This window comes from Cynocephalus volans, chromosome 10 (genome assembly GCF_027409185.1).
Source record: "Cynocephalus volans isolate mCynVol1 chromosome 10, mCynVol1.pri, whole genome shotgun sequence".
In the NCBI taxonomy this organism is placed as follows: domain Eukaryota; kingdom Metazoa; phylum Chordata; class Mammalia; order Dermoptera; family Cynocephalidae; genus Cynocephalus; species Cynocephalus volans.
Window position 1 is genome coordinate 32,745,897 of NC_084469.1, and position 22,556 is coordinate 32,768,452.

General features: G+C 53.9%; 2 protein-coding genes and 1 long non-coding RNA gene across 5 annotated transcripts; 1 reads left to right on the plus strand and 2 right to left on the minus strand.

Annotated features, from left to right (window-relative positions):
* Nucleotides 1-188: 188 nt before the first annotated feature.
* SPAG7 (sperm associated antigen 7) lies at nt 189-4,942 on the minus strand. Its single transcript, XM_063112469.1, has 7 exons — nt 4,833-4,942; nt 1,769-1,836; nt 1,444-1,532; nt 1,219-1,303; nt 981-1,070; nt 725-881; nt 189-609 (listed from the first exon to the last, which is right to left on the minus strand). Exons 1-7 carry the CDS (start codon nt 4,915-4,917, stop codon nt 500-502), a joined length of 684 nt encoding a protein of 227 aa, XP_062968539.1. The 5' UTR covers nt 4,918-4,942; the 3' UTR covers nt 189-499.
* A 177-nt stretch (nt 4,943-5,119) lies between these two features.
* Nucleotides 5,120-22,066, minus strand: CAMTA2 (calmodulin binding transcription activator 2). Of its 3 annotated transcripts, none has more exons than XM_063112467.1 (22): nt 21,994-22,066; nt 20,550-20,644; nt 20,266-20,369; nt 19,002-19,069; nt 18,784-18,919; nt 18,151-18,222; nt 17,738-17,891; nt 17,311-17,445; nt 15,787-16,724; nt 14,934-15,060; nt 13,424-13,558; nt 11,010-11,125; nt 10,173-10,357; nt 9,649-9,727; nt 9,282-9,504; nt 8,745-9,046; nt 7,449-7,645; nt 7,031-7,214; nt 6,755-6,826; nt 6,265-6,452; nt 6,022-6,096; nt 5,120-5,935 (listed from the first exon to the last, which is right to left on the minus strand). In XM_063112467.1, the coding sequence occupies exons 2-22, from the start codon at nt 20,578-20,580 to the stop codon at nt 5,872-5,874; spliced, it is 3,585 nt and encodes a 1,194-aa protein (XP_062968537.1). In that variant the 5' UTR covers nt 20,581-20,644; nt 21,994-22,066; the 3' UTR covers nt 5,120-5,871. The 3 variants fall into 3 exon arrangements, with proteins under 3 accessions (XP_062968537.1, XP_062968536.1, XP_062968538.1); XM_063112466.1 differs by having other exon boundaries at nt 18,151-18,237; XM_063112468.1 differs by lacking the exon at nt 18,151-18,222.
* Nucleotides 9,353-12,667, plus strand: LOC134389044 (uncharacterized). The gene is made up of 3 exons (XR_010024673.1): nt 9,353-9,524; nt 10,484-10,642; nt 10,959-12,667. It is a non-coding gene; the product is annotated as an uncharacterized LOC134389044 (long non-coding RNA).
* Nucleotides 22,067-22,556: the final 490 nt, after the last annotated feature.

The window sequence follows — 22,556 nt, forward strand, 5'->3', positions numbered from 1 at the left end:
ACAAGGCTAGGCCATCTGGCTCCAGCAACTGCACCCTTGAAATACTGTATCTTATAAATCCCTAAGATAGTGCCATTAATTGGCCACCTTTCACCTAGACAGACAGCAATTTTATACTATTCAACCTAAAATTATTCCCCTTCTCTGCCAGTAGCTCCAAGACCCACCTTTCTGCTACAAACGAGGACTTTGGGTCAAACAGTGTTTATTGAATGTAAAGTAACCCCAGCCCCATGGGGAAGAAAACTCCAAGGAGATCAGCGAATAATACAGATTAAATACCCACCTGTGCATTCACACTCTCTTTCACACAAACACACACACCACAAACATATCCAAGTTCCAACAGTGACATCAAACACCTGCATCCCCCCAGCCTGAGTGACAGTTGGTAGGAGGTGCTTCAGAGGTGGGGCTCCAGGATGGGTTTTAATAGCAGCAGCCTTGTCCCTCCTGCCCCTGCCCTGCCCCAGGGGTCAAAGGGAGCTGGGTGGGGTGCCTAGGAAGTAGGCGGCAACTCTTCCCCGCTCTGCCGCAGACGCTTCTTGGCTCGGATTTCATTCATGGCCTCTTCGATGGAACGTGTGTCCCTCTTGTTGGCCACAGGCACTGGGGGCAGAGGAGAGGGTGGGGCGGGCCTAGGGGCTCTGTGCCCGGGCCTCGGCTCCCTTATCCCCCCTCCTATGTCCCCCCAGCCCTCCCCCAGCCCCCACAGTGGCCTCACCACAGCCGTAGGTCTTGTTGGCCTGTAGCATGTGGGCTGCATCCTTGGCTGCTCCCTTGCCAATGAGGTGGCTGTACTTGTCCTTGTAGTCACTGGCGGGGCTCACCACCACGGGGCCCTGCTGGGCTGCCTCCTCCTCCTGCCGCTGGGCCAGCTCCTACGGGTGCAGAGGTGGGACGCTGGTGCTCAGGAGCCTGACCTGCCCCCTCCCAGGTGGTGGGCTGCGGGGCTCCAGGGACTGCCCGGTATAGGTCACCTTTAGCTTCCGTTTCTCCTCAGCCTTCTGGGGGTCCCACTCCTCTCCACGACGGTAGGAGTCCAGCTCTTCATCTGAGGGTGCAAACTCCTGGGGAAGAAGGGAATGATGAGGTCAGGAGTCCAGATAAACATTTAACCTCATTCTCCCCGGGGGCCGGGGGTGGGGTGGGGGTGGGGGGTGTGCAGGGGCAGTGGCTGAGAAGGAGAGAGGAGAGTGAGGAATTTGGGCCTTTCACCTTTTTGAAGATCATGACATAGCGACACTCATCATCTTCCCCGAAGGAGAAGGATGTCAGGCCAGCCACTTCCACCACGTCGTGTCTGGGAAGGGACAACAGAGGGGAAAGAATACATTGAGCCACAAGGGGACCTATTGCCCTCCTCTTGAGGAGTCCCCCGCTAGCCCTTACATGCGCTCTTCAGCCGCCACTTCCTGCCTCCCGCAGCCCAGAGACACTCACAGTATGCTCCTCTCTATCTTGTTCATCGGCTGAAACTTTTTCTTGATCTGCCCACTGTCTTGGATGAAATCTGACACCTCTTTCTCCATCTTGGGAGAGGGGAAAGGGAAGACATGAGATGATGGCTCCACCCAAATATCCCTGTCCCCAACTGTGCCAACTGCCCCTCTATGCCTCCCCAAACCTTCCCCAGCCGCCATGCCACTGGCTTTCACGCTTCACCTCTCTTGAGACATTTTCAACAAAACTGAGTCCTCAACCTGCCAATTCTAACTTATTGGAAATCCTTCCTGAGGCTGTCTTCCATCTCTCCAGTTGTTCTTACCCTTTTCCGAAACTCCACTTTCTGTTGTTTCTCTTGCTCTTGCAGTTTCTTCAGGCGGGCAGCTTGCTCTGAGGGTAAGAAAAGGCAGCATGAGGCCAGGGCTGGCAGCATGGGTGGGGGGGGGTTTTGTAAGGCTTCAAAGGAAGTCTGGTTTCCACTGGGAGGCGTCAGGCTGAGAAGGTAGGATCACTGTTTATTCACCAAGCATTTATTGATCTTTATTGTATACCTGGCAGTGCGCTAGGCCTTGGGGTACCAAGATAATTAAGACACAGCTTTGCCCTTCAAGATTTAACAGTTTAGTGGGAGTGACATAGATTGGAATCATGCTTAACCCCATTTCTCAACCCCACTGGGGAAACCAATTAACAAGCATTTATTTAATGCCCACAGGGGGAGAAGAAGACACAACATTACAATTCCTTGAAGTTGACAGGACAAGCATACAGAAAGGACATTGTTGGGTGGGAGGGGGGAGAGAGAGGAGGGAGGGAGGTTTCAGTAATGGACCGCGATAATCAACCACATTGTATACCGACAAAATAAAATTAAAAAAAAAAAAAATTAATGCCCACAACATATAAAGAACTATAGGGCACCAGGGGAGGTGGCCTTAAAGCCTAAAGGGTTTATAATTTCATAGTCTACATAGGAAACGGGAAATTATTTAACTTCCTATATTCTGTAATACCTGCCGCCCCCCCCCCCCCCCACTTCTCACTTCTACAGACAGGATGAAGCTGAAAAGGCTAATCTGACACGCTTCCCTTTTGGGAGCGTAGGTGTCTAAGGCGGGCTGCAAAGGAACTCTCCACCCTCGGGTCTTGTTTAACTCTCCTCCTCTTCTTCAGATCCTGCCTCTGCACCAGACCTCCTCCATCTCGGTGGGTGGGGGGGGGGATATATTTCTAACCTGGACCCTCAACTTCTGCCTGTCTTCTCCCATGATGTGATTTTACTGTCTCTGAAGATTTGGGCATGGGCCCCTTACTACTCCTGCTCCTCAGCCTGAAATGCCCCATCCTCTTCTGCCATTTCAAATCCTTTACATTCTTAAGTCCCACTTCTTCCATAGGATATGAATCCCCCACAGCTGTGCCGAACCTCTTCCCACCTTCCTGTTACTCCATGCTTTGCACACGTTGTTCCTTCTACTTGGAATGCTTTTCCTCCTTTTGCAAATGTTGAGATTCACAGTGAGTCAGAGTTACTCATTTCTTCTTCTTGGTTCCAAGTGTTTGGTTCAGACACCCACTATAGCACGTGCTTTGAACTAACATACTATAATTTTTTATTTGTTTGTCTCCCCTCCCAGACTGTAAGCTCCTGGAAGGCATAAACGTTGTTCATCTCTCCTCCAGTTATCCTGCAGCAGCCCTAGGGCCTAACAGCGGAGGAGCTCTCATCTCTCTGACCTCAGTGTATCCCATTTTGGCCACTGACTGTTCTCTAACTGGTCTTGTTGTTTTTTCAAAATCCTTATATTTCTGACCACATAACTTATGTTCCCACATCAACAATCAACATCAACAGATGAACTCCATAAAATGAAAGTTTGTGCTGTTTGATGCATCACACAGTATGTTATGGTTAAATATATCCACTCCTTTTTATATTCCTGGCACCCAGGATCTAACTGGTTTTTGAGTCTTCTCTGTTTCTGGGGAGGTGGCATAAGATTATGGTTAAGAACATAGGTTTAAAAGTCACACTGGGCTTGAAACTCTGCCACTTACTAACCGTGTGACCTCAAGCAAGTGACTGAACTCTGAACTTAAGCTTCCTAGACTGTCAACTGCCGCTGGTGATCCCCAACCTAGACAGTCATTTGAGCATTAAATGATTCCAATTACCCCTTCCCATTATGCTCCCTCCTTCTGCAGAGCTTTCAAACACATACACTTCTTCTTTGTAACACTTTGCTCTTCTCTCCAGACCTCTGCTCACTAGCAGGCTAGGTTAGGACCCCCCGAGCAGCAGCTCTCATAGTTATTTTTTCCTTTAGAGTACGAATCAAGTTGGGTTATTAAACTTCTGTGTGACCACTGCATCAGTGAGCATCTCAGCCCCAGACTGTGGGCTCTTTGAGGGTACCCCTGTCCCCTGGCAGGCGTTCATTAAATAAGGGACATATTTAGATATTAAGCAGCCCTTGAACACTCTGAAGACATTCTGCCTGCCCTGGTCCCCCTCGGGCAGGCGGGAAGTCTGTGCCCGAGACGGGGCTCGTCCACAGTCAAGGCGGCAGGGTTGGGAGCTGGAATCCCGTGCAGGGCAGTCACTCCGCCGGCTCATTCATACGCCGCAGCGCGAAAAACCCTAGAGGGGCCTCCAGCGCCGGCCGGGACGCGCACTCACTGGCCGCCGACTCGAGCCTGCCTGCAGGGCAGCTACTCGGAGAGGGGAGACTATGGCCAATCGGATCCGGCGGGACATTCATGTCCCTCCAATCAACATCACGATCCATCCGCGTAGCTTGGGAACTTAAGGCTACACAAAAAAGCTGCGGGCGGGAGGCTGAAAATACTGGGTTAAGTCAAGCAGGCGGGGCGTGAGGACACTGAGAGGACCCAGGAACCAATGAGAGATGCTGGGGGGTGGGTGAGAAGGTAGGTCGAATGAAATAGCCAATAGAGGTGAAAGGACTGTGGATGGGCGTGCCCAGAGACCAATCGGAATAAAGATGTAGGTGGACGGGGCCAGGATGCGGTCGAACAGCCATTGTCCAATCCGAGAAGGGACGAGAGGGGTGGGGTTGGGGGGCGTCCTACCAATGAGAGCACGCTAGCAGCGGACAGGCGGGCCTGTCGGCTAATTGGAAACAAGGACTGCGGAAGGCCGGGACAGGGAGAAGAGGCCAGAGGCTGGAGCTCGGTTTCAGGTAGCCAATCATCGTCCGCTCAGAGCAGCGGGCGGGTCGACAGCCCTTTTAGGGACTCTAGGAGTCTCAGAAGGGGCCTGTGAGGGGTCTTTCAAGGTTGAGGAGACAGTATCATCCAAAGAGGGGAGAATGCGGTTCCGAGAACCGGGCGAAGTAAGGCGGTTGTGAATTTGGGATCCTCACCTCGGGCCTTGCGCCGAGTCTCCTGGTCACCGAGGCTGGGCGGCTTCTCCATGGAGCTCAGGATGGAGCCCAGTAGGTCCGCCATCTTGGAAGTGACTGAGAGGGGGCGGTGCGTCTTAAAGGGAAGGGCGAAATGCCTTTAAGGCCGGAAATACGTCGGCGGGGAAAAACCACGCACCCGTCCTGGCCCGGCGCTGATCCCAGGCTGGTGGCCACCTCCCGGCCCGCTCGGCCCCGTCCCGTCCCCCTCCCCCCCTCCCCCCCGCAGACAGACGCCGGAGGCTGGCTGGTGCAGCGATGTTTAATGGCAATTCGTATAAACCAAGCCCATGCACAAATAGAAAGTGCTCGTGGAGCCGGCAGGAGGCCCCCCGACGCGCCGGGGGACCACGAGCCGGGCTGTGCAGCCCTCCTCGCGGCGCCTTAAATAGATTCTTCACTATACTCTGTATGTTACAGTATGTACAAGCCCCTCCCCTCGGGGGACGGGTGCGGGACTCCGCAGCGCGTTCCTCTGGACACCCCCTCCCCTTCGGCCCCGAGGTTGGTGGCCAGAGTCGGGGTGATGGGGGAAGACAGGGCCAGGAAGGGAGGAGAGACGCAAACATGCGGAGTCGGGGTGGGGCACGGTCAGCCCTGAAACACGAGGGGCGCGCGCAGCGAAGGCGGATACATTCAGAGACGCGTCGAACAAATAAATAAGGCAAGTCAGGAAGGGGCCGAGTCGGGTGCACGCAGGGAGGGAGCTGTGGAGAAGGGGCAGGCAGGGCTCCGTAGGTCACAGCTGAAGATGCAGGTATGTGGGGCCTGGGTCTTCCGGAGCCAGGGACCAAAATAGGGGGCAAGACCAGGAGGGAAGAGGAGAGAGGTGTAGGAGCAGGGGGTGGGGAAAGGAAAGGGGAATAGGGTGGAGGCCTATGAAGGGCTCCTACGGAGGTGAAGGGAAAGCTGCCGACAGGGGCCTCCCCCGGCCCCAGAAAGCCCTCTCCCTGTTAAGACTGCAAAAAGCCCCTCAGGGTGGTGAGAAGGCGGGGAGAGGTCAGGTGGCCAGTCCAGGCTGGGGAAGCCCTTCCATCTCCTGGTTCTGCTTCAGTTCTCTCATCCTGCAGAGAGACAAGGGAAGGAGTCAAGAGACGGCGGGTCAGGGGAGGTGGCAGGGCAAAAATCCAGCCAGAGGAGGGATGAGTACCTGTGTCGGCAGCGCCGCAGGAATCTCATGATTTTCCGGGCTGCCTGGTCCTGCTTCTTAGTGAGAAAGGAGCCTCTGGTGGAAGAAAGAAAAGGTGGGGAGACCTCGGAACATTCCAGTATCCCATGCCCTCTGCCCTTTAGGCACCCTAGGAGGAAGGGGGTGGGGGGGCAAGATGATGATGATGAATAACAGGGAATGGACATGGAAGCAGTGGGTAGGCACGGAGGGCTGGGGCCATACTTGTTGCGGGCAGGCAGGGTGCCCGAGGACCGGTGGGGAGGCCCTGGCCGGCGGCGGTAGGAGCGGTAGTGCTGCTGGATGAGCACGGCTGCCCTGCGGCTCTGCTGAAATCGCTTCTGTTCATAGTAGCTTCGGAACTTGCTCTGGATCAGAATGGCCGCCTGGGTCATCTTCTTATAGAGTGCAAACTGCAGGAGTGGGGAGGAGGGACAAGGTATGAAATGGAGGGACAGACCCAAACCCCAGAGGGTCACCCCAACTTAGGTTGATGCAAGTCTCTTTCTCTAACCCACGCACTCATGGAAAGACTGAATCATCACAGACAACCTCACACTCAGATCTCATGCCTAATACCTTAAGTGCAATCCAGGTCAGCTTGTGGAGAGAGAAGGGGAGTTATGGCTCTGGCAGCATTCTGGATGCTCTGGGCTGGAATGGGTGCATGTGGGTGTGGGCTAGTGGGTATGCTTTCAGTAAAGAAGGTTCTCACCTGCTTGTACTTCCGGTAACAGCGCTGGATCACAGCTGCTGCTACCTCTTGCTGCTCCTTCAGCCTCCGGCCCTGAAGGGAGATGAGGAAGTCTAAGCACCTCACAGCCCACCTAATGGACCCCTGACCTGTCCCTCCAACTTTCCTGGGGTTCCCAACAGTTTACCCTATCTGAGGCCTGTCTGGATGACTGCTCTTCCTCCAAAAGCCCTGGGAGCCCACAGTCTCCCCTGACTGAAGATTGTGTAATTCATCCTGAGACCCCTGGCCCCTGACCTTGTACTTTCGGAAGGCTGTCTGGATGACTCTGGCTGCCTCATACAGTTCCCGCTGCTCATGATCCGATAGTGTCAGCAGGGCAAAATCACTTTCCATCTTGCCACTGGTTGATGCAGAGAGAAACTCTGCCCAGGAAGGTGCTGGAGGGATAGCCAGGCGACCTCGCTCAAAGGGCAGCTCACTGTAGGGGATAGGGAGGGGTGTCACAGGTGTCTGAAGTCCCACTTCTCCCACCTAGAAATCACTATGAAGACCCTCAGCAACAGAGTCCGGAGAGAATGGCTTCAGAGTTCATCAGCCAGTTCTGTTCCCTTCTCAAAGGCCCTGGGGCCTCATCCCCAGGCTGAGAAGCCTGCTCCCTCCCTCCCACCTTCCTTTGAAGAAGAATCCAGGGGCTTTGTCTTGAGCTGATCACCTGGGAGGTGCTGAGCTGGGGAAATGGTCCACGTTCTCCAGGTAGCTGGCCAGCCAGGACATGGTCTCACTGAGCCCCACGGCCCCTGGCCGCTCCCGCATTGAGGCTCCTGCCTCAGGGAGCCCCGTGAAGTCCTCTCGTTTAATCCTCTCTGGTGTGGCTTCAATGATCTGTTTGGCCAGTGAGATCATGTCCACCTGGATGAAGGGAGAAGCAGAGTGAGCCCTGAGGGGCCCCAATTGCCAGATGTTCCTGCCCTGCTGAAGCTGTAACCTCAGTCTCCCCTCCCCACATCTAGTTCTTTCTCTCTCCACCAAGCATTGAGGCCACACACTGAGATTGCTCTCCCTGCTAACCCTGTCTTCCTCAGTCACTGTTCCAGACTCATTCATTTATACTTATTGGGCTCCGCCTTGGGCGTATAGCCCTCCGTGCTGAGATGTTGTAGAGAACGTAGGGTAGGAGGGACATATTCCAAATGGGGATTCAGGAGCTGAGCAAATGAAGGACTTGACACTTTTCCAGCGTGCCTGCCCACTGTCCTACCTGGAACTGCCTCATGCCAGCCACCCAGCACATACTCCCACAGGCCTGGTCATGCCTGCCACCCCCCCCCCCCCACAGCTCTCAAAGAAACAGCCCCACTTGCTGACCACATGACACCCTTTTCAATGGCTCCAGCCCAGCCTCTGCTTCAGCCCTGAAGCCTGTGGCACTTCCTACTAGCCACACTCAGACACCCTGCCTTGTAGAGTTCTCTAAGTTTTTTGTACTTATTAGTGCTACCCAATTACCCAGTTAGCTTCTCTAAGGCAGATACGTCCCCAGTTTCTAGCAGAGAATTACATGGCTACACTTGAAGATTCACTGTCTCTTATTCATTCCACAAGACTTTCTTAGCTTTTATCATGTGCAAGTCTCCTTCCCACCCCAGATCACTACCAAATACCTCCATCCTGCCAACCTCTGCACCATACACCTCCCAGCTGCCTTGCATCACTTGGATTCCCCAAGAACCTTGTCCCTTCTTGGATCAACAGGTAACCCCTACAACCCAGCTTTGACTTAAGATATTCCCCAGAATTTTTAACCTCTGCTGCCTCATGACTTCTGAGTCACGAGGTCTGAAAGGAGCTAAGCAAAGAGTTACCTTGCCTATCCCAAAATATGAGTAAATGGCCCTTTCTTCCCATACTGAAGCCAGAGTGATTCTGATTCATGGAATAGTCTGCCTCATCCCACCTCTGCACCTCATTCCACTTCTAGCCCTTGTAATTCCATCAACAGAAGCAGTACCGGGATCACATCCACAGCCTGTGGGCTGTCAGTGTCCTCTGGAGCAGCTCCATCGTCTGGGGCTGGCAGGAGGACAGGAAGCGGGGGTGGGGGCCCTTTGGAGTTGGTGGCCTCATAGTCCATGAGGAGTAGGGGGGCCTGTGGGGCACCAGAGGAGAGCTGGCCTGGGACCATTTCCATAGTAATCTCAGAGGCTGGCAGAGGAGCAGGGGGAGGACTGCCATCCGGGGCACTAGAATAGGCTGATGTGACAGAGAAAGTGCCATCTGACAGTTCCGAGGGTGAGGAGACACTGCTCAGACCTGTAAGGGAAGGGAAGAGGGTGAGGGTGGCAGGAGCCATCAGCCATCCCTCAAGTCTCCCGCCTTCCCCATCCATCCTCGTTCTCAGTTTTCTTGTCTGCTCTTGCTCCTATTACCTCCCCATCCCTGCCTCCTCAGTTTGCCTCCTCCTCCTCCACTCTCTCCCACCTTTTGGCTTTGCCCTGGCTTATCCTACCTACATCCCTCTCGCACAAAGATTAGGGACAGTCCCCACCAGTGTCTGGGCTGGAGGAGGGTGGTGATAGGGGAAGTGGGGGCTCAGTTGAAGCCTCCTGTCTCTGCAGTTCCTCAAGACAGCGGGCAAGGCGCACATGACCCCGGGAATGAGCCACAGACAAGGGTAGACGGCCCAGAGAGTCAGGAATGCTCAGCGCCTGTCGGTTCCAACGGAAAAGGAGCACAGCAGCTTCCAGGTGTCCCAGGGCACAAGCCCACATCTGGGGAGAGGGGCACAGAGGTAAGGCCCAGGGCCCTTCCTCCAGGTGGCCAGGTCTTCAGACCCTAGCCCCCTCACCCCTCCTTGCATCCCTCAAAGGATCATCCCTTTGCCCATCGCCCCACATGCACTCAGTTATCCTCACCAGAGGTGTGCAAGAGAAATGATCCACGTTGAGTGGGTCAACCTCTTGCTCTAAGTCCAGACTTCCAGTCTCCACACTCCTGGAGGGTTTGGGAGAGGGACAACAGAGCCCAGTCAAGGGAAAGGTAACCAAAGTTGGAACATCAGAAGTAAAGGGACCGGGAACTGGGCTGTCTAAAAGCATTAAGGCCAGTGGGATGAGGCAGTCAAAGAGACTAATCAATTTGAGTAGGTCAAGAAGCCAAAGTGTCATAAGTCAGGGGATATTAAAATTCCCCAAGGCCGGCCCGTGGCTCACTCGGTAGAGCGTGGTGCTGACAACACCAAGCCAAGGGTTGAGATACCCTTACCGGTCATCTTTAAAAAAAAAAAAAAAAAAATTCCCCAGAATGCAAGTCCTCTCTCAGCCCCCTCCCTTCCCACAATGACCCCAGCTCTCTTTTGGCAGGGCTCTAGGTCCTCCTCAGTTCCCTGGCCCTTCTGTCCCAGTGGCTGCCCAGCCCCGTCCCTGCGGCCCCTGCTCACCGCCACTGGCTCAGGGTCTCGATGAGGCGGGCGTAGCCCTGGGCAGCGGCCAGGTGCAGAAGGCTCATGCCACGGAAGGGGCTTCCATGGGCCAGACGTTCAGGACCCCTCCAGGTGGAGCGTGGGATCATGCTCTCTACCAAGACCACCACCCGTGCCTCGAACCCAGGCCCCTGGCCTTCATCCTGCAGTACACACACCCTTATGCAGAGACCTGAGCATCTGGTCCCCTGACTAAGGATGGCCTTGGCCACCCCAATTCTGTCCTCCCAGCATCTAATTCTGCCCCCTCCCCACATTTCCTACTCCAGGTTCCCACCACTTTGACCTCTGATGGCCCATCACTTCTCCCAGTTTGAGTTCCTGTGTGGCCTCAGTGTCCCCTACTCCCACTGCCAACTTCCTCCAGTCCATCTGGAGGACCAGACCTCTCACACCCTTGCCTGTTATGTGCCTTCACATCAGCTCAGGTTAGTGCCACATCCACACATGGCTTCTCCCCCTCTTCTGCAAGCTTTTGCCAGCCCTCTTCCTTCAGAGACTCGGGACCCACAGAGTACTGATCCCCAACTCTCCTGACCCCCTCCCCCACCCTCTCCTTCACCTCCACCCTTCTTCAGACCAGAAATAGTCTGAAGCCTGTCATGCCAAGAGGGTGCCCAGAATAGCCACTCTTGCCACAGGGTGGGGGTGGGAGCAGGGTGACGTCAGGGAGAGGGAGGAAGGCTGGCTGAGGAGGCTGCGGACAGCAGAGCAAGGAGTCAGCCGGTAGAGCATTTTCTTCAGGTGGACCCTCCCCTTGTTCCTCACTGTGGACCTCCCTCCTCATGGAAGTACCTGAACTGGAGGAGTGTCAGGACCCTGGCAAGGTGTCTGTCCAGCTGCTGCAATCTCTGCCATCCGCTTCTCCATCTGCTCCAGTCGCTCCAGTATGGACATCCGGAACTGGTTGTCTGAGGGGGAATGGGTATGGGAGCTGAGTGGGCAGGGTCTAGGTGATGCCCTCAACACCAAAACTGGACCTGTCCCAGGATCTGGGGGGTGAAGACACAGAATCACTCTTTTCTCTTCCCCCAAACAGCAGCCCCTTTACCCACTCACCTTCTCAGTAAAGCCCGCCAGGACTCAGTCCTTAATTTAGAGCTTTTAATACTACCCAAGACCTAGAACCAGTATCCAGAACCAAGATTGTTTCCTTCAAGACACAGACAGTAGGAATTCCCAGACAGCCATCTAGCCCCCAGCTGGCCCAAATCACACATGTACACACCCTCCCCCCGCTTTTTTCTAGGTGAATGTTCTATCAGTTCTCGCCCCAGATACTACCTTTGTCCCCCATGCTGGGGCTGAAGGACACCAGGGTCCCTTCTTTCTGTTAACCAGTACCCAAAAGAGCTCAGGGACTGTGACCTGAAAGCACCACCCCCTCCTCCCAGCCCCCCGCAGCTGTCCATAAAGAGGATGGCGGGGGAGGGAAGGTGACAGAGATGAATAGCCATGTCCATTCCTCCTTCCTCCCACCCCATACACAAATACACATACGCGCACACACGCACGCACGCACACACACACACACACACACACACCCCAAGCTATATCTGTCCCCTCCTGAGATCAAACAAGGACAAGGAAGGGAAACAGGAGGGGCTCAGAGCCCTGGAAAAACAGGCACAGAGAAACTGAGTGAAGGTCGGGGGTGTTCTGAGATGCCAGGATAGAAGGGGATGAAGGAAGAGAGGTGACAGTGGGGGAGGGAGGCAGAGAACGCTGAGCAGAAACCCAGATATAACAGAGAAGAGAGAGAACAGAAAAGATAAACAAGGTGAAGGAGATGAGAGAAAAGACAAAAGAGCAGGGGGGAGTACCAAACCAACAATAAGAAAGGCAGACAAGAAGAGAGGCAAGTTAAGAAGAAATGGCAAGAAGAGGGAGGGAGGAAACTCATACAAGAGATGGTAAAACAAAAATTACACAGGGACAGAAAAATGAGATGAACAATCAGAGCAGGACAAAGAACAGGACCGAGAGACCGGGCAAGAGCCCAAGGCAGGCAGACTCGAAGCAGACAGGCAACCCAGCACACAGGCTTTGTGACTGGGGCCAGCTCCAAGAGTGGCAAAAGGAGGGACCAGAGCCCCTAGGGGAGAGAAACTGGCATGGAGGGACAAACTTGATAGGGATGACAGCAGAACGGACATCCGAGAGGCGACAATAGAGACACCAAGAGGATGACAAAGGAAAGCAAACATCAAGAAAGCAGCAGATTTCTCAAAGCCACAGGAGAGAGAACAAATACAAGGAACAAAAATAGTCCCAGATTTAAATAAATAAATACACCCCTCCACACACATATACATGTATGTGTGTGCCTCTGTGTTTTTGTGTAAGAAAGTACACCATGATATGAGCAGTGGATATCACTGGGTAGTAACAGTATAGGAAATTTTCATTTTCTACTTTGTGTTTTTCTGTAATTTCCAACTTTTCTATAATAAACACATATCTTTATAATCAGAGGAAGGAAACAACAAAACTTAAATATATTCAAGTGTGTGTGTATATATATATTTATATACTGTGCATAGCACCCATGAGAGCACTTTTAAAAGTTCATGGAAAGATTCATATTATCATTCAATTCTATTTTTTCCATGAACTTTTTTGAAGTACCCACACATGTATTGCTCTAGACCCTGTCCCTGCCCCAGCCTCTTGGTCTTCCTTGGCTAGATCCCATCCTTGGGATGGAGAGGACAGGGCAAGAACTGGGATAAAGATGGCTGCAAGAGTTATAGGGAAAGAAGGTAAGGAAAGTTTGCTGCCACATTCAGAAGTGACTAATGAAACAGGAACTGAAAAAAGAGTGGTGGGGCTGGCCGGTTAGCTTAGTTGGTTAGACTGTGCTGTTATAACAACAAGGTCAAGTGTTTGGATCCCTGTGCAGGCCAGCCACCAAAGCGTGGTGAAACAGGCTAAGTGGTGGCAATCTGAATCCTGAGGGGTATAGAAGCATGTCATGCTCAAAAGCTGTGGGGCAGGGGCCAGCCCATGGCTCACTTTGGAAAGTGCGGTGCTGATAACACCAAGACCATGGGTTCAGATCCCTATATAGCGATGGCCGGTTAGCTCACTTGGGAGAGCGTGGTGCTGACAACACCAGGTCAAGGGTTAAGATCCCCTTATTGGTCATCTTAAAAAAAAAAAAAAAGTTGTGGGGCATGACACTTGGGGTCAGAGAGCTAGGTACTTACCGTCCAGGGACAACCAGTCAAGTTGAGTACTAGGCAGAGACAGGAATCGGCGGGCTCGATACTCAAAGAGCACAGAAGCAGAAAGGGGTCCCTCCCGTCCTGCCACCTGCAAAGACACCAGCCCTACCTCATGGGCTGGAGAGGAAAGGGTCAGCGAAAAGGGCTCTTTTTCCCTGGCTCCTTCTCTTGCCACCTGTGTCAGAGCCACAGATGATCACTCCATATATATCTCCCCCCAACTCCCCTGATGTAGGCCAAGAGGCCCCTAGCTTCAGTGACCTTACCAATAACTGGGAAGGGAGTCTATTCATTTGAGAACTCAATATCTACTAGATAGGCCAGAGACCATTTGGATTCTAGACCCTGTAGATAAGGATGTTTGTTATTCAGCAGCAAGGTTTGGACGCTGAGGGTCAAGAGACACCTATACTTATGAACAACTTGATGGTAGATAAACCCTTGATCACTAAGATGAGAGTTCAGAGGTCATGACCCTGTTACTAAGATGGGGAGAAGGGGAGCTAGCTGCTCATGAACAGTGAGAGCTGTGTCCCAGGGTCTCAACGTTTATGTCCCTGAGGATGGAATTACCAGGCCCTGATCCCAAGATGAGGGGCCGAGACTTTTTCTGCCAATCCCCAGCTTCTCTGTTCTCATCCTCTTTCCTTCCATACATGGTTCAATGGAGCTATTGAGATTAGGGGAGAACATACTCATAGACAGCAAAGCTGTCAACCTGTCACTGTGGTGGTCTGTGGGGCCCCACAGGCTGACTGTGGAGTACAGGGTAAGGGGCATGGTTGGTGACAAAAGACTGGTGGTGCAGGGTAAGGGGCAAGGCTGGTGGTAGAGATGAGCCTAGGCAATGAAGTCTAGACCAGTGCTATCCAATAGAACTTTCTGCAATGACAGATATATTCTATATCTGCACTATCCAATAGCGCAATACTAGCCATATGTGGCTACTAAGCACTTGAAATATGATCAGTGTGACTAGAGAACTGAATTTTAAATTTTACTTAATTAAACAGGCACACGTGGCTAATGGCTACTGTATTGGACAGTGCAGGTATGGAAGCCAATGTCCTTCAGTTCCAAGACTGGTCAGAGGAGACCAAAATCATTCCCTTTTCATTCTCCCTGGATTGGGGTTGGAGGCTCTGGCTCCATTTAAGCCAGAGAACCTGAATGGATATGAGAGATCCCTTTGGTCAATGCCCGACCTTAGAAGGAGGGGAGGCCAAAGACCCAAGAAAGGAGCAGACTTATCTAAGGTCATGGGTTAGCTAATGAGTAGATTTCTTGGACCAGAACCTAGACATTCTGACACTTAAGACCAGGATCTTCTGCCTGCTGGGGGAGCTTGATGTTCAACCTTAGGACTGGACGATGTCCTTATACTCTCAGAACAACCCATTTCTTCCCAGTGCTTCCTAAAAGCCTGGACTTCCTGATCTGTCCTAACCACCCATATGTCAGTCCCTTCCCCTACTGTTCCCAATCTCCATACCAGGACAGTAGCAGCGTAAGACACCAGGCTGGACAAGTGAGGCTGGCACTGCGATGTGATCAAAGACACAGGAGTAATGCTCGGTGGCCTCTGTCCAAGGACCTGTGATGAGCACCTTGACCCCACCCTGCAGACAGAAGTCAGACAGTCATGTGAATGGAGTTGAGTCTTCATTCACTTATTCATTCACTTATTTATTCAGATCCTTAAAGAGTATCTACTGTATGGCAGGCCCTGTGCTAGAGTCTGGGGGTACAGGGGGAATAGTACCCAGTGGGTGAGGTCAGCTAGTCTATCCTTCCTCCCCAACATTCCTGCCAAGTAGTTACCTGATGTCTACCAGAATCTGCCAGAAATGGGAAACTCAGGGCCTCCCACAAGGCTACCAGAAAGCTGTCATCAGGAAGAAGTTCTGTTCTTAGGCTAATTCACCCCCACTGTAGTTCCTCCTTTCCCTCTCAGAGGCAACATAAAACAAAACTTCCCCACTGCTAAAGACAGCCTTTCAGCTACCTGAAGTCTGCAATCACATCCACACTGTATTTTCTTCTCCAGGCTGAACAGCCCCAGTTCCCTCCCCCAGAAAACAGTCACCAAGGGAATAAGGTCCCCAGGGGACTGGACAATGACATACGGAAGGGGGAGGGAAGGAAAAAGTGTTAGTCGGTGAGGACTGTGGAAACAAGAAAGAAGCTACACTCTACATAAAAATAGAGGTTGGAAAGAGAACTAAGAATCCATGAAAACTGACGGAAACTAGGTCACAGACCATGGGGTAAGAGTTAATACAATTTGTTTTGGGTATCAGAAAACAGATGGGAGGGAGAGGGGAGGAGATAAGCCTGAGACTCACCTCTGGGTAGGACCACTCTGGGGAGAAGTCTGTGATGGTGCTAAGAGCAGGAGAGAGCTGGGGGGCTGGGGCAGGGACACTTGGAGTTTCGTCACTGATGAGTTCTCCCATAAGGTCTGGGAATGATGAAAGACTGAAGGGCTCCAGTTCGCTGGCCCCACCAGGTCCTCCAAACAAGGCCTCCCCTCTTCCTACCCTGCCCGATGGCTCCAAGGGGGCAGGTGAGGGTGGGGGTGAAGGAGGGGATGAAGGTACAGATGGGACAGCCCCCTGGCCCTTGAGCTCCTCCCCACTGTCATCATCTTGGATGAAGAAGCAGTTTCCTCTTCTACCACCTGCTCCTGACTGGGGCGGGGGACCCTGAGCAGCCACCTGGGGCTCCAGGGCAGCAGCAGGCTCTAGGGCAGGACAGGGGGTATGGGCAGCCTCTGCCTCGGGGAAGTCTGGACTTAGCCCCTGGCCCCCTCCATATGTCTGGCCCCTCTGGGGGCTGTTGAGAAAACGATCAGGGTCAAAGGCAGGGCTAGGAGGAGCTGGTGGGGCAGAGGGCTCGGAGCTTACAACCACTGCCAAGCTCATGGAAGGCCTAGGATCAGCCTGGGGAGCCAAGTGCCTGGTAGGCGTCAAGCCACCAGCACGCTGCTCCAGTCCTGTCAGGAGGAGGATAGCTGTGCCTCCTCTCGACGAACCCCCTCGAGAGGTGGGAGGGCTAGGTCTGATTTCTAGGGGTTCGGCAAAGCCTGAGGAGGAGGAGGAGGAAGAAGAAGATGGGGAAGTATGTGCCTTGGGGAGCTCTGGGGGAAGTGGGGCTATCAGTGGAGGAGGCTCCGGGGGATGGGGATGGGGGATAGAGGTCAGGGTTAAAGCTCGGGGCTCCACTTTAGGAGAGATGATGCGGTGTTTCGTGCTGCTGCATTTGTGGGTAAGGCTCCCAGAACCTAGAGTGGAGAGGGGTGGGGAGGAGAGAAAGGATAAGACCCATTCTTCTCCAGCTTTTCCTTTCTGAAAGGCTTTATAAAAAATTTCCTGGGACCTCTCTATAGACCAGAGGTGTAATACTGATTATGGCCACTGGGAGGCATCAGAAATGCTCCCCACAACACACCACCCCCTTCCCCTCAAAACAAACAGGACTGATTGGAGGAATATTGCAGAGGACTGTGGGCTCAGGGGAGTAGCTGAGAGCAATAGGTAAAGGCAAAGAAAAAGGACAAAAGAACAGAACCAAGATGCCAACTGGGACTAAAGCTGAGGCTGGATATAATTGGTGGTGCTGCAGGGACAGGAGTTGCTAAAGGTAGAAGGCAGAAAAGGGCACGGGAAACCAGGACTGTTGAGTAAAAGGAACTGGGGCCAGTATGCACCCAGATGGGAAGGCCTCTGTTCATCTGTCCCATCTTTCCGGGACATACAAAAGACTTGCAAATCAGCATGCAAATCCCATCAATACAGAAATTCCCCTGGCTCGAGTAAGAGCAGTTTGGCTAGGTGGGAAGAGAGCTCCAGGGTCAGGGCTTAACTCACCAAGGCCCCCACTGCAGAGACAGGCGTGGGTTCGGGGGGCAGGCTTGGTTGGGTGCGTGTCCAAGATCTGCTGCACCAGCTGTTCTACAGAGAACTCCTCTGTCCCGTTCCCACAGCTCCACTTGATGCCATGAACTAGAGGAGAGTTGGAGGGAAGTACTGTGGGACCCCCACAAATCATCCCCCAATGTACCTTGATGGCTCCTCCAAGCACCTGACATGCTCCAAGACTTCTGGCTGGGTGAGGAGAGGCGAGCAACCTCTCCTCACCCAGCTTGGACACGGCTATCCTTTAGTAACCTTCTGCATATTTCAACACTTTTGAATGCACCAGCACCCCCACAGGGAAGTGGCCATCACCTTGGCCCCTTTGGAAGGCCCATTTCCATTTTCCCGTTGGAGCTCTATCCTCACCCTGCTGACTTACACATGGGCTTCAGCTGTCCCAACAGCTCCTCCCGGGACCACTTCAGCCACTCTCGACGGTCGCTGCTGATGGAACAAAAGATGGGGCTGCAGCCCTTTCCACAATCCTCCAGGGCTGGGACGTTCAGGTAGTGCACAAGGACGATGTCAGGGTTCTGAGAGCACAAGAGTATACACAGAGAGCCATGGGGTCCTGAGGTCCAAAGGCTCAGATTCCTAGTCCTCATTTTCTTCCTGGACATCCCCCCACCACACCCCCAATTTCTGGCTCTTTCCATCTTCAACCCCCCTCTCTTCTTCCCAGTCTCCTTTCCATGCTCAGAACCTAGTCATCCTTCCACTTCATCCTTTCAGACCCCCATATCCCTCAAAGAGCCAGGAAGAGTCTGGCTTCCTGAGCTCTTCTGTCCTTACCTGGAGTAGCCAGTAGCAGCGCCGATGGAATGTGGGGACGATGGAAGAGTGAACGTAGCAGCCATAGAGACACTGCCAGGAGACAGGCTGGGGTGGGGGGAGGGCTAGTCTGCTCCCCAACTCTTCCTCTGTTCAGTCCCTTTGCAGGAATCCCAGTCTTTCCACCAGTTCTCTTTAACCCTCCCCCCACTCCTTTCCAATCCCAGCTGCCTCAAGTCATAGATGAGGGATAGAGATAAGGGAACAGAGTCGCTGGGGCCCTACAGCAAGAACTATATGGGACCATCTAGAAATGTCAGAGGGCAGAGCAAGTGTACATTTGAGATGAAGAGCAATGATTTGGGGAAAAGAAACCTGTGCTTAGAGCATCATTGCTTGGATCCCTGAGGGAAATGCAAGAGAAGTGAGGGGCCTGGAGGGGAGGCCTAAGGCCTGGAGAGCTAGGTCATGGAGGGAAACAGGAAGCAGAGAGTGGGCTAAGCAGTCAGTCAGCTGATCCAAAGGGAGTGAGAAGGGAAAAGTGACTGGGAGTGAGTGAGGCAGACAATGCCACCAAGCCCCAGCAGGGCTGGAGCCCAGGTGAGGGTGGAGGAGGGTGGGCTAGGGCAGATAAGCTGGATGCCTGACTCTTACCTCCATGCCCTGGACCTTCAGCTTCATGTGGTCCTCTCGGGTGGTCTTCCCATCCTTCCGCTTCTTCCAGAGGTAACCATCCTTCCGATATTTCACCTTCTTGCGGTTGTAGAGGATGATGGAGCCATTCTGAGGCCTGGGAAGGGAAGGGTTGGCCTTGAGTTCTGTCAACAGAACCCAGGGCTGCTGCCACTCTCCACCTTCTTGGACTTTCTCACCTTGTCTTTGGGGCACAGGATAGCCACTCATCATGCTTCTCAAAGGTGATCAAGTAGGACGCAATCTCCTGTAGGACAAGAAGCACTCAGGTGGGTGTCCCCTTCATAGAGAGTCTCGGCCTGGCCTCTTGGTCATCCCTTCAGAATCTCACTCCCTGCTGAGTTGTGGCAGCTAGTGGAGCATGTTTCCAGGTATCTGGACCCTGCGATGTCCACTACCCTCCTAAGAATCCCAGGTTGCATCTCAGATGAAAGTCTAACCTTCTCTCCTTCTCTTCTTCTCTCCCTCCCAACTGGGGCCTTTATCCTGGGGCCAGGTCCATATTCTTGATCATTCTTTCTGCATACTATGAATAATTTTAGTCTCCCCAAATTCCATTTGTGTACCCTTTCCTGACTCAAAAAACTTCAATGGTTTGACACTGCCAGGAATTCCAGATTCTTCAGTCTGACTCCAAGGTTCTCCCAACAAGGGATCAAACCATCATTTCTACTATTTATCCATATTTCACCTACCATTCCTGCCAGATGGGCCCATTGATTCCTCCCTGAACATGCCCTGACCAGTCAGCTCCTGCATGTTAGTGCCCTGTAAACCAAAAGTGCCATGTGCACACCTCTCCATGTCTGGCAATCCTAGCCATTCTACAGACCAAATCCTTTCCTAGATGCTCCATGAAAGCCTCTGACCACCTGGTCTTTTCAGGGTGGCTCTATGGCATTTAAAACAATTACATACACACACTCTTTTACTGACAGTTCTCTTCTAACATCAAACCAATAATTATTGACCACCAACTACCTACGAGGCACTAAGTGTACAGAATACAGATGTGTAACACAAGGACTGCCCTCCAGAAGGAGCCAGTATGAGTGGTGGTTAAAACCAGGGGCTCTGGAGTGAGTTAGACAAACTACATGAGGTAAATTGGTTTCCTCATCAATAATACAGGGGTAATAACAGTGCCTGCTCTGAGCGTCCTTAGAGGATTAAATGAGATAACACAGGCCAAGTGCTTAGCACTGTGCCCAGTGTGTAAGAAATACTTTATAGACAGTAGCTGTTGTTTTTACTCAGGTGGATATGCCAAGGAGAAATGGGCTCCTACAAGATTCATGTCTTTATACCTCTTCTATGATCCCCAAAGAGCCTAGAACAGCACTCTACACTTAGGAGTGTCACAGACACAGAAAGACCCCCACTCACCCTCCTCTAGCCCACTAGACCTCTATGGGCCCTAATCCCCCAGGCTCCCTAGAAAACCTCATTTGTATTCCACCGTAGCCGCTCTGGAGGCAGCAGCGGGCAGCGAGGAAGACACTCCAGCAGCTTCTTGGGGAGAAAGATCTTCAGGTGGTGGCTGTTCTCTAGAGGGAATTAGAAGGGAGGGCTTAGTGTGCTGTCCCTGGCATCCCTGAGATGATAGTCTGGGGGGAAAGGGCAGAAGGCAATTCAGAGCATTGGGGAAAACTGAAACCATGGCAACAGCAGTGGGAAGGGTAGGGAAGAGGGGGGACGAGGACAAAAGACCTGGTCTGTGAACTCACCAGCAACCTCGGTGGTGTCCTTGGTATTCATGGTGAGGGCTCCGGGGGGCAAGGTCACCCCCGGCCTGAGGGGCCGGGGGGAGGGGGAGTCTGTGCTGGAAAGGGAGAGAACAAGGTCATGGCAGACTCCCCCACATTGATCCAGGATGAGGAGTGTAAGGTGGGGGAGGGGGTACAGAACTGGGTCATGTCATCTGGGAAAGATGAGGAAGAGGGCAGAAAGGGCTGGACTGTGATGTGACAGTAGAGCCAGGGAATAGAGGTGAGGGAGGACCCAGACATGGTGCCAGGAACCAACAGGAGTGGGGAGATACGACAGAACACAGTGATCAGGAAGAAACGGAGTGGGGTGGGGGAGGGGAGAAGGCTGGCAGGGCTGGGGCCTCAGAGGCCCTTCAGCTCCAGCTCTTGCAGCCGCCGGGCTATGTGGTCAGGTCCTGGGGGCTGGAACTCAGGGCATCCGGTCCTCAGAGGATGGTTTGGCAAGAGAGCCTGGATGCTGGGGGGAGGGCAGGAGATCTAAGTTTGGGGGGGGGGAGCTAGGCCTTAGAAGACACACCCTGAGTTTCTTCTCTATTTGATTTTTCCAAAGGGAAGGGCAGCTCTGGTAACTGATCCTAACCTACTCTCCTCCAGGTTGTCAGGGCCTGCTAGAATATGGGCTAGACACCCAGAACCCAGCTTCTCACTCTCAGGACAACCCATCCTCGGCCCTGAGGCTGACAGCTCTCTCCACCATCCTCCCCTTCTGCACCCTACTCCCCAAACGCCTCTGCCTCCCCTGGTCTCCAGGCCTACCCTACCCCATCTACCGCTCTGGCTCCAGCCTGAGCCTCCGCCCTTCTGGGGAAACAGATGGGAGCTGGAGGAGGCTCTCAGCGCCGGCTCCGCCAGGTGTCCAGGGATGGAGAGGGGGAGGAGGCCCGTCCGAGCTCGGCAGTGTGCAGCGAAGCTGGGGTTGGGGTAAGGAATCCACCCCAGGACGCAGGTGCGCAGTCCCGGCTAGGCAGCCTGCCAGGGTGCGGAGCGGGTCCTCGGCTGCGGGCCCGGGATCGGCGTGGGACTCGGACGCCTGGCGCCCCGGGCGGCCCCCCACTGGGGGACGGCGGTCCCCGGAGAACCTCCGAGGTGGGAGGGTCCTGCCCGCACAGAGGGATGTTCTGGAGTAGTCGCGGAGCAGAGTCCGCGGGCGCGCGGAGGGCGAGGGACAGTGCAGGTGCCGGGTGCGGGGGTCCCCGGGACAGTCCCGGCACGCGCTGGTTTGTCTTGGGGCCCAGGGCGGAGCGGCGCCCCCTGGCGCGGGGGAGGAGGAGGAAGCGGGGAGGTGGGGACGAAGCGGGAGGAGGGACGGTGGTCCCTGGCGCGGCGCTCCACGTCAGGACAGGGTAAAGTTGCGCCCCCTGGCGCGGGGGCGGGGAGGCGGACGGAAGGCCCTGGCTCTTACCTCCTGGGGTCCCGCGGGTGACGGCGGCAGCGGCCATTCTACCCCACACCGACCCCCCCCAGCGCCGGCTGACAGCGGCGTCTGACGTCACTGCGCACGGGGCGGGGCCTCCCAATTAAGGGGATGGGGGTCGGGAAGGGAACCTGGGGTCAGCACACTTGGGGTTCTGGCTGGGGCGCAGGGCGGAGGGATCCAGCTGCTGGGGCTTGACCCAGGCGGAGGGACTGGCTGCTGAGAAGGGAGCAACTGCTCTGAGGCGCGGGATGCCGGGTCCCGGAGGCGGAAGCCCAGCTGACTGACCGACGGACGGACGGACGGGAGGGCGGGGGCGGCGGTCTAGGGCTGGAACTGGAGGGGCTGGGCAAGGAACGCTGGACTGGGGGCGGGATTTTCCTCGCCTTGGCAACACTCCTTGACTTTGGGGACCCAGCCCATCTTCATTGTAGCTGGGTCCTCGAGAAGGTGAAAGGAGCCCTCCTGCCCCGTTAGCCTGTCCAACACTGCTTCACAGAAGGGAGAACAATTCCAGGCTCCACTTGCTTGATTTTTAATAACAGAACAGA

Bases quoted from the DNA above. Each gene is read 5' to 3' on its own strand.
- SPAG7 (XM_063112469.1), bottom strand. From the start codon at position 4,917: ATGGCGGACCTACTGGGCTCCATCCTGAGCTCCATGGAGAAGCCGCCC. The intron at 1,533-1,768 runs GTAAGAACAACT...CCCTCTCCCAAG, and splicing joins AAGTGGAGTTTCGGAAAAGG to ATGGAGAAAGAGGTGTCAGA. The intron at 1,304-1,443 runs GTGAGTGTCTCT...GTCCCTTCCCAG, and splicing joins AAGATAGAGAGGAGCATACT to ACACGACGTGGTGGAAGTGG.
- CAMTA2 (XM_063112466.1), bottom strand. From the start codon at position 20,580: ATGAATACCAAGGACACCACCGAGGTTGCTG. The intron at 15,061-15,786 runs GTGAGTCTCAGG...TTCTGTCTGCAG, and splicing joins CAGAGTGGTCCTACCCAGAG to GGTGGGGTCAAGGTGCTCAT. The intron at 13,559-14,933 runs GTATGGAGATTG...TTTCCTCTCCAG, and splicing joins CTTACGCTGCTACTGTCCTG to CCCATGAGGTAGGGCTGGTG.